The sequence below is a fragment of the Microtus ochrogaster genome, chromosome 15 (genome assembly GCF_000317375.1).
Source record: "Microtus ochrogaster isolate Prairie Vole_2 chromosome 15, MicOch1.0, whole genome shotgun sequence".
NCBI classification, from domain to species: domain Eukaryota; kingdom Metazoa; phylum Chordata; class Mammalia; order Rodentia; family Cricetidae; genus Microtus; species Microtus ochrogaster.
The window spans coordinates 14,995,157-15,005,596 of record NC_022017.1 but is presented as its reverse complement, the minus strand read 5'-3'; the positions used below and the strand labels follow the sequence as shown (position 1 = coordinate 15,005,596).

General features: G+C 53.1%; 1 protein-coding gene across 1 annotated transcript in view; it reads left to right on the top strand.

The window, feature by feature from the left end:
- Nucleotides 1-2,040: 2,040 nt before the first annotated feature.
- LOC102001180 (TRIO and F-actin-binding protein-like) overlaps nucleotides 2,041-10,440 on the top strand; it is a 12,359-nt gene continuing 3,959 nt past the window's right edge. Inside the window, exons 1-5 of the mRNA XM_026782687.1 lie at nucleotides 2,041-2,049; nucleotides 2,160-2,267; nucleotides 3,307-3,446; nucleotides 4,975-5,170; nucleotides 6,062-6,218. Coding sequence (XP_026638488.1) covers nucleotides 2,041-2,049; nucleotides 2,160-2,267; nucleotides 3,307-3,446; nucleotides 4,975-5,170; nucleotides 6,062-6,218 — 610 coding nt within the window. The remainder of the gene's footprint in view (nucleotides 2,050-2,159; nucleotides 2,268-3,306; nucleotides 3,447-4,974; nucleotides 5,171-6,061; nucleotides 6,219-10,440) is intronic.

The following is a 10,440-nucleotide window of genomic DNA, read 5'->3' as shown; positions in this document are numbered from 1 at the left end:
AAAAATGAACTACACAATCACAACACCTTATTCAAGATCAGAAATACATATACATATAACAAAATTGACCTTAAAATCCACACCAATGCAAATTATTCATACCTATATCAGTGGTGCACACCTTTAAATCTCAGAACCTGAGAGGCAGAGGCAGGTGGATCTTTTTGAAGAATTCAAGTCCAGCCTGGGCTACAGAGTGAGTAAGTTTCAAGTCCAGCCTGGGCTACAGAGTGAGTTTCAAGCCAGCCAAGGCTACAGAGACTTTGCTTCAATAAATAAATAAAAGGTGAAAAGTGATAGAGGAAGGACACCTGTGCGGTGTCAATTCCCAGTCTCCATGTGCACATATGTTCATGTGTACCTAACACATACACACACACGTGCACGCGTGAGCACACCTAACCTTAGTATAGAGATGTAACTCAGAAGTAGGACACTTTCCTAACATAAACGATTGAGTCCATGACTTGCGTTCCCAATATTACATAAAGCAAGTCAAGGTTTTTTTAGTGGGATTTTTGTTGTTGTTTTTGGGTTTTGTTTGTTTGTTTGAGACATGATTTCTCTGTGGAGCCCAGGCTGTTCTGGAACTCATTGTATAGATCAGGCTGACCTCGAACTCAGAGAACTGCCTCTGCCTCCCGAGTGCTGGGTTCAAGGCGTGTGCCACTCCGCTCTGCTAACAAGCCAGGTTTTTATCTGACCCTTATCAATCACCTCTTCTGGACCTTTCTGGCTGCCTCCCTGAACCCCATTCCGTGACGCTCTGAGGATGGAGAATCTCTACTGCTTCCCAGGGAGCCGGCATCTGCCCAAGTGCAGCTGTGGGGTGCCCGCTATCCCCAGCTCGCTCTGTCTATACTGCCTGCTATCTCTCCAGATCGTTATTACGGCGCATCTCCAAGGAACCAGAGGCAGCCACCTTGCCCCAAAGGACTCTGAAATCTTGGCCCCATTTGCTTCTACCTTTCAATCCAGACACATGGAGCACAAAGAGGTCTATATTTAAAAGCCTCACCGGCCCGAGTGGGGTAGTGCCACCCCTAGCTAGGTCCCCGCTACATCTGCCACAGGAGATGGCCTAGGCTTCCCTGCTCATTCCTTCAGCTGTTCTAGGATATGTAAAAATGGCTCTGGTCACAAAGTGGAAATGATTAGTTTCTTGGCATCCCCAGCTTCTGAACCCCCTGGGCTCCAGACACACCTGAATCCACAGGCTGGGAGGCTGGTGGAAGTTGAGCCCTTGAAGTCACGTGGTATTGAGCAGGCTATGGCCAGGTTTGGAGAGGGGGGGATAGTTTGGGTGGGAGGGCCACACAGATCTTTATAATTTATTTGCTATCGTCAGCACTCCCCCACCCTCTTCAGACAGAGTCTCTCTACATAGCCCAGGCTGGCCTTGAACTCACAATCCTCCCATCTTCGTGCTGCCAATTGCAAGTGTACATCACTAGTTCTGGATGATTTATTTATTCTTAATTTATTTAATATTATTCTACTAATTTAACATTTATAAGATTCTACTTAATGTTCTCTCGGGGTTTTTTTTTTTGAACTTATGTCACGTCAGGTAATTCTCCTCATGTCCCCTAGGGGGCGGATGTGGTTATCATGACCGTTTGATAGGTAAGGCAATTGAGGCCAAGTCACCAAGCCAAGGTCTTGGTCACACACCTCCTTTTCATAGATAGTTAGGCCCAGAGCGGGGGGAAGCCACTGAGTGAGGTCATCCAGCTGGGGTGGGACTCAGGTCTGTCATAGGCAGAGACTACGACAATGACTAGGCAGGAAATCAGAGCCGGAGATGACCACCGGACGCAGTCATGTGAACAGGGGGAGGGGATGGGGCTAAGGGTGAAAGCAAGAATCGGGTGCCATGTCAGCCTGGGGTTCATGCTGGGTGGGGCCTTTGGAAGTGCCGGGGTTGGGTTGAGAGTCTGCTCCCTCCTTCATGCCATGCTGTCCCCTGGGTAGCCACGGCGCCAAGCCCGGCTGTGGATCTGACACCTCGGGCTGCCTGGCTTTGATCAGAATCTGGCTATGGGGCAGGTGTGAAACTGAATCCTAATTCGCCCTTTTTGGCCTGGATGTGGCTGCAGACCCCTAGGTCTTCCTTCACACAGCCTGGCCTTACTCATGGTGGCTTTCTTGAATTCTAGAGCACTTCTGCCCACCCTGGGCTCTGCCAGGGCTACAGCCACTGTCCCAGGCGCCGGGCTCCAGGGTCCCCAGGGTCCCCAGGGAGACTCCACCCGGCCTGCTCTCAGGTGAGCCGCCAGGATCGGGTTCCTCCGGTTTTATGTCCTGCATTGTTCTTGGCTGGGCCCCGGCTTATGAAACAGTAATGAGGGGCCCTGCTCCCGAGGCTGGCCCCTCTAAGGTTTCGGCAGCCTGGAGTACTGCAGCCACCACGGCCCAGAGTCAGGGCCTGGGAGGGTGGCAGTGTGGGGGCCTGAGCCGGAGCCCCCCGGTAACGAGGGTGCTGACAGCCGCCAGCTGCCACTGCCGGAGCCCGCTGCCCAGGTAACCCGAGAGGAGGCGGGGCACAAGGTGCCATGTCCCTGTCTCCCACCACCAGAGGAGGGCCCTGCCATTCTGGGAGGTGGAGGGAATGGGGGGGCCTTCTTTGAGGGGAGCAGCCGTTCCTTCTGGCTGAGCCCAATATCAGTCTTTCCAGGGGTGGCCTTGCTGTGGGCAGTGCCAAGGGCACACCTCTAGTTTGGGGCTGTGACCCCGTAGTGAAACAGGGCCCTTTGTTTTTTCTAGATCTTGCTAGAAGATCATGCTCGTCCCTCCACCTTCAGACCCCTTCTTCCATTTCAGACCAGGCCAAGCCTCTCCTTCCCTCTTACTTTCTGGATGCAAGGGTGCTCTGGGGCCTTCGGTGCAGTTCCCATTCTCGGGCGTGCACACCTACATTTGTGTTTGCATGATCTTGCACACACATATGCATTGGTGTAGCTGACAGGCCTGTACACATGCATTTGGGCACATATCCCTCAACAATGATATACACATGGGTGCCCCAAAACACAGGTGTTTATACACACACACATGCATGTGTACCTGTCGCCAGACTCATGCATGTACACGTGTGCATGTGCCCTCCAGGCACCCTGCTGCCTCTGACCAGAGTCCCCAGGGTAGTCCAGCTGATGGAATGGCTGGTCTCCTTGAGCAGGGAGATTCCCAGGAGATGACTTCTGGAGACACCCACCAGTCTGAGCTGGGAGGGGCTGTATGGGGGAGGGGGAAGGGGAGTCCCACGTGGGCCTGAGCTGTCTCCTCTCTCCGATGCGGGCCCAGGAGCCTCACAGTCCTTCCAGTGCCGAGGCACCTTACTGCGACCTGCCCTGCTGCCCGCCGGCCCCTCAGGACCCACTTGGAACCACCACCTGTGCTGGCCACTCTGTGGAAGGCCTTGACCTCAGGCAGGGCCCTCAGAGGTGGGTAAAGCCCCAGGCTCCAGGGACCGGCTCCCTTGGGGAAGAATGTCCATACCTTCCCTACATGCAACTCTTCATGGTGGCAGTGTCCATCTACAACAGCTGGCATGGGTCACGTGGTCAGCCCACAAAGTGGGCAGAGAGGGCTCTGACAGTGAATGCATTTCAGGGGTCCTTGGGAAACCCTGGAAAGCTCACATTGATCTGTCCTTGTTTTATCTGAGTCTCTGATCCTGACCCTGGGTATCTTTCCTGGTAGCCCTGACCATCCCATAATTCCATGGGGTAGGGGACAGTTATATACTTCTGGTTCCTGTGAACGGTTTTAAGGGATTGGAGGAGCTGGGTGTGGTGGCAGATGGATGTAATACCAGCACCCAGGAAGTGGAGACAAGAGGATTTGGAGCTCAAAACTCAATAGGTTACATAGCTAGACTCTGTCCCCCAGTCCCCCAAAAGATTGAATGGGCCTCTCAGCCAGGGCACCTGCTGTTACCCCTGCTTGAGATACCCTCCAGTTCAGGCCTGAACAGACCCAAAGTTCCCTGCTTGGGTCATGAGACCTTAAGAGGCCACAGCTTGAGGGTCCAGAGAGCTGGGTCCCAGTTTCCCATCTGCTGTGATGGGATGTGGGGCCTTTGACCTACTAGGCCATCTTTTATGTCTCACTTTTCCCATCTGCAGAACAAGGGCTGAGAGAGTAGCTCTGTGGCAGGCAGCATGCCTAAGATCCTGGGTTTGACTTCCAATACTGCAGAAATACATTTGAAAAAGAGAGGCTGGACCAAGCCCTTGTTTGAGGGCTTGTGTTCCCCTCAGGTACGCGTTTAAGCGAAAAAGAACAAGGAAAAGGGGGCTCTGACAGCCAATGCGTTTCAGACAGTCTAGGACAAATTACGAGGACTCTTTCCTGCAGAACTGGACAGAGCATTTGATTTGCTAACCTGCACTGCAGGGTTTAGGCTTTAGGTGTGAAGGTTGGGATGTGTGCAGATGTTCCGCGGTTCCTTATCTAGAGATCCCTTTTCTAGCGCTGTCACGTCTTGCTGGTTTATAGGGCTGTGGTGGGCCACTCTGGGAATGCCGTGAGCTGTAAGCCTCTGGAGCAGGGGACCGCAGGGATTGCGTCTGTAAAGTGCCCTATTTCTGTAGCTCCTGTCCTTGGAACTCACTTCCCCTCACACTGCTAAACAGCCCTCATCTGCCAGCCCGGCTCAGTGAACCCACACCTCCTCACTCAAGCCGTTTCCCAGGGCTGCGGCCTTGGCCAGGCTCTTGACCCCTCAGATCCTGGGTTTCTTCATCTATGTGGTGGAACCCTCTCCCTTGGGAGGCAGCTAAAGCTCTTGGTGACCCACAGAGAGCCCAGACCAAATGCCCTTGGCACTGGCTTCTTGATCCGTAGCTGCAGACCCCTGCACCATGTGAGTAGGCCCACATGTACAGGGGACGGCGTTGGGCAGGTGGGACTCAGTCCCTGACTCTGTTACCTCTTAGGGGAAAATAACTGGTCTCTCTCTTCTCCCAGGGGCTGGTCCCCAACAGCAGCTCTCCCTGCGGAGGGCCCTGCAACAGCCCCAAGGAACAGGCACCAGGACCCTGAGGCATTACCCTATCTGGAGGGCCTGGCCTATAGTAGCTGTGACAACGAGGGCGCCAACTCTGACACCAGCTCCAGCCAGTACAGCAGTATCCCTCATGAGACCAGTAATTCTTCCTCTGTGGTGAGCTGAGGGCCAGGATCTGGGAGCAAGAACAGGATCAGCCAGTGTCCTCAGTCCTGGAGATAAGAGCTCTAAACTCCAGAGGGCTGAGCTTCCTTCTTACAGAGAACTCTGGGCCAGGCTTGGCTATTGCCTTCCCTGATGGGAGGGTGGGGCTCCTGCTGGGTGGTGGCAGTGTGGGCAGGTGGAGAGAGGCTTTCCAGTTCAATGGGGACTTGGGATGACTCACCAGCTGGCTCAGGTCTCAGGACTGGGAATTAGGCATGGTGTCCAGAGCAAGCGTGAGGCTGACCCAGCTCTGCCCTGGCCACATGCTGCTGAGAATGAGCCCATAGCCGGTCCCGATGTTGAGGTCCAAAGGTAGAGGGAAGGGAACAGGCTTGGGAGCTGGCAGGAGACAGGAGCCAAGAGGCTGTCCCTTCGCCTTCATGCTTTCAGACCTGTCCCATTAGATCCTACCCCCACCCCCCAAAAGGAAACGACAAGAATGGGCTCCGCATAAACAGCCTCGCCTGTTCACGCATGTGTGTGGGCCGTGCAAAGGTCTCAATGGGTCTGAGCTCAAGCAAGGCTCTCCAGCACTCTCTATGCTACAGACCACTGTGCTCCTGCTAGGGGCTGAGGCCAAGAGCAGGAAAGTCACTCACTTGAGATCACACAGCCGGGAAGCCGTGGGCCTAGGATTTGAACCCATTTCTTTCATTTTTGTGACTTTGGCCCAGATTTTGGTTTCAATGGCCCTACCTCTTTCTCAAAGCTGACAGAGGGTCCACTGAGAGCCCCACTTAGGAGGCAGGTGTCCTTAAGAACCCCGTTTTTCTACCCTTCGTGCTGGGATGCAGGCCTAGGGCCCTCTTCTCCTCCCCAGCAAGCTCTTTCCTCCCCCAGCAGGATTGGGACACTGTTGAGAGGCCAGGGGTGGTCTCCAACGCGTACAGACTCAACGTGATGATTCCGAGGAGGCCTCAGGAGGGGTTGAGAGCTGACAGTGCTCGGAGGGTCACCAAGTCCCCTGCCAGAGGGGACACAGCAGGCCAGAGAAAGGAAGGTGAGTCTCAACGACCACAATGTGGTGATGGCCTGGGACCCCCACACAGCCATCTCACTGGCTCGGCTTCCTTCGAGGGGCAGGATCTCTCTCTTTTTGAATTTATTTATTTGTATTTTATGTTCATTGGTGTTTTAGCTACATGTATGTCTATGTGAGAGTGTCAGATCCCCTGGAAACGGAGCTACAGATAGTTGTGAGCTGCCGTGTAGGTGATGGGAATTGAACCCAGGTCCTCTGGAAGAGCAGCCAGTGCTCAAATCACTGAGTTGTCTTTCCAGCCCTGAGGGTCCAAATCTTAATAATAGAAGTTCTTATTTCATGTGACATGCTGCCTAGCTTAAGGATGATTTCCCTCAGTTGAAAGATTAGGGCCTCTAAATTCTAAGAGACTGAAGCTGGCTGACCACAAGTGGGGTGCCCGCATTAATAGAATGGAAAGGGACTTCAGGCATGGCTGGGCTAGGTGTTCAGACAGTGCCCAAATCTCCTCTCCATTCTGAACTTCTGCTGAAGTGGCTCCATTCTTGTTTGTTTGTTTGTTTGTTGTGTTTCGAGTCAGTGTTTCACTGTGTAGCCCTGGCTGTCCTGGAACTCCCAGAGCTTCACCTGCCTCTGCCTCTCCAGTGCTGGGATTAAAGGCGTGCGCCACCACCGCCCGGTGTGGCCTCATTCTTAGTCAGACACTTCTCTAGAAAGAGCATGCTGACCACCAGAGGGGCCCTCCTGTGTCCCACAGAAGAAGGGCACATCTTTCCTGTGACTCCAGTCTCAGGAAGGTTCTCACGGGGACCACTGGGGGTCATCTTCATCACCCAGTTTGGCCTCCTATGCAAACCCCATAGTCTGAGCTAGGAGGAGGGGAGGGTCCCCAGAGGAAGTCAGAGTGCTGTACTGAGAAAGAGAAAGAGAGAGACAGAGAGAGATGGAGGACGGGACTACTGTTATGCCAAGTCCATGGAGGTTGGAGAGTTTGGCCAGCATCTTGCTGGGATGTGAGTTCAGTATGGTGGGCACCTAATTCTGATCAGGTATCTCACTTCAGTGTGGTCAGGAGTTGGAGCTAGAATGCCAAAAGCCCCACCTCCTTCCCTGATGGCAGTCCTGGCTTTCCATGGTCCTCGCAAGAGTCTCATCAATACATGTGATGTTTGGGTGAAGATACTAGGGGTCTCAGGTTAAGTTAGCATGGATCCTTGCCCTAGAAAGCTCAGCATCTGGCAAAGCAGGCAGACAGGGACTAGCTCTAGTGGTCCAGAACAGAGGAGGAACAGACACAGGCATGGGGGAAGAGAAGAGATCTTTTGTTTTGGTTTGTTTTTGCTTTTTGAGTCAGGGTTTCTCTGTGTAGCCCAGACTGTCCTGGAACTTACTCTGTAGAGCAGGCTGGCCTTGAACTCACAGAGATCCACCTGCCTCTGCCTCTTGAGTGCTGGGATTAAAGATGTGTGCCACCACAGATGGGTACAGGGCTGGCACAGGAAAGCAGGACAAGAAGGCAGGGCTATGTGGCCCATCAGCAGCTGCAGTTTAAATGTGGATGGGGTGCACACAGGAGTAGGCTGTGCTGGGCCTCCTCAGCCTTGCCAAGAAGTTGGAGTTCTTTTCTCTAAGCACAGTTAGGGCAGGGGGTGAGGAGTGACGTTATCAAACCTATGGCTTGGGATGGTTCTGAGTGCAAAATCAGAATGCATTGGAGCAGGATGAGAAGTCAGGTGAGCCACCTAGTAATTCCCAGTTCAGCCTGGAGTTGACACTGGCTAATGCCGATGCTGAATGCCAGGGCAAGAGGTTCCCTGCCAACAGGATGATCGAGGATGCTCACAGTGTCCCTCAGACCACACTCGACCTGCAGGGAAAAGGCTCTCTGAGGCTGGGGAGCTTTGCAGATGCTGCAGCAGCCAAGAGGCCACTCAGTGTCCCCATTGGATGCTTGGGGACAGGATAGCACACAGCACTTCATCCCTTCCCTTTCAAATCCTGACGCTAAAATGCTCCCATTGGGTGTGGGGGGGTACCTGCCTGTGATCCTGGTAAAAATGAGCTTTGGATTCTGTAGCTGCAGCTGCTCTGGAATTCCTGACCCTCTTGTCTCTGCCTCCTCCGTGCTGGGATTACAGACAGGCCCCACACAGCCAGGCTTTGCTTCCTGGCTCTTGAAAGTCCCTAGGCAGTGGGTGGTGTCCTCCCTGTGACCTACTTAGCCAGACTCGGTGGCCACTGTCCACCTGGTGGCCACTTGCAGCATTGCAGTCAGGGACTGAGCCTCTGCTAGGCACATCCTGGTTGGCACTGCTCACTGGGGAAGAGGGGGACATAGGACACAGGTTACAGCTGTTTACCTGTCTTGCATGGAGGCCTCATCCTGTGAGACAGGCTCCTGGGGCATCTTGATGGGTGGGGTGGCAGGAGACAGCTAAGCCAGTATATGGCACAAAGACTAGGTCCACTTTAGGCGAGGGAGAAACAAAACCAGAGGGGGGGGGAATTGTGTGAACTGCAAACCTACTGTGTGCTGCAAACATACTGTGTGTGTGAACTGCAGACCTATTGTGTGCTGCTCACCTCTGCAAGTTCCAGAGGCACTATGGGATCGCAAAGCCCTGTCGCACATCACTGCTAGGGGAAGCGCAGGTTATCAAGGAGATAGGCACAAGGAAGGTCCATGGAAGGCAGCCCTTGGCCAGGAAACAGATGCAATAGAGGAACCCTGTCCACTCCAGACAGAGGTAGCAGCAAGAACAATGGCCCTTGATGGTGAGGATTCTGTGTTGTGTTGGAGGACCTCAAAGAGTGAGTGCTGGACCCTGGCAGGTGGGCGAGGGTGGGATGGAGAAAGAAGGCAACCCCTGCACAGCCTGGGTCTCATTCCAAATCTGGCAGGAAGCCCCTAGAGGGCATTTTCTTATTTTTCGTTTTGAAATAATCTTAGATTTGCCAAGATGGTAGCTATAGTGACTATTGGACTCTTTTTCCAGATCCCCGGATGTTAGCTTCATGAACAATTGCATGCAGAGGCTGGAGATAAGAAACATTATCCTAGTACTCTGTGAGTTCGAGGCCAGCCTGGTCTACAGAGTGAGTTCTAAGACAGCCAGGGCTATTATGCAGAGAAACCCTGCCTCAAAAATACATACATACATACATACATACATACATACATACACACACATACATACATACATACATACATACATACATAGCATGGGATGTGTCTCAGCACTTGCCTAGCAGTGAAACCCTAGGCCCATACTCATAAAGAACATTAAGACAACTGTAAACTGCAGGCTAATCAGATCCACCGCTTTTCCTTCTATGGTCCCTTTGGGTTTCTTTGTTACAAGATCTTGTTATGAAGCCCTGGCTGGCTTCAAACTCTGGAGCCCTAGGCAGCCTCAACCTTGCAGCAATCAATCCTCCTGCACCCTCCATCTCTCAAGGCTAGTGCTAAGATTATGGTCACCACCAGTCCCAAATCCTCTTCTGTCCTGGGACTTCATGCTGGATCTCTCATGGCATTTAGTCACCTGGTCTCCTCTGGTCCTTCCTCCTGTGACAGGTTCCTGGCTGTTCCTTACCTGACTGCCCCTGAAGGGTTGTGAGCAGGGCAGACTTACTCACCGTGCTTTGTTGGGGGGACAATGACTGTGGGAAAAGGGCATTCATGCTTTGGGGGAGCTACTGGGATTATCTGAGCAAAAATGACAGTGACCTTGGGTGTGGGGCTGTGGACTGGAGATGACAGAAGCAAGTGGATTTAGGGGACATCTTAGGGGGTCTCAGGGCCACTCCAGTGTTGAGAGTTCAGACTTCAGGGACACCAGCTACCAGTGTAGCAAGATTGGAGGGAAGGGAAGGTATGTAAAAGGAGGCGTGTCCTGGTGAAGGCACTCATGGCTTGCTACTTTAAGAAGAGGGACAGGAGCACGCACAGCTGGTGATTCAGGGATTGAAGGGGTGGTGGTTGACCCCCAGTTTATGGCAGCCAGGAGCCGTGACATGGTCACTGTTGAGGGCAGCACATTCACCCCTGAGGCCAGCACCCCTGTGAAGCCCTTGAGGTGCCTAAAGTGTTAGTTACTTTATACCTGGGAAAAGAAATTTAAGGACAGAAAGACAAGGCTACAGTCCAGCATGGCAGGGGAAGCATGGCGGCTGGTCAGCATGGATCTGCAGTCAGGAGGCCTCTAGAGCACTGGTTCTCAACTTTCCTCATGCAGTG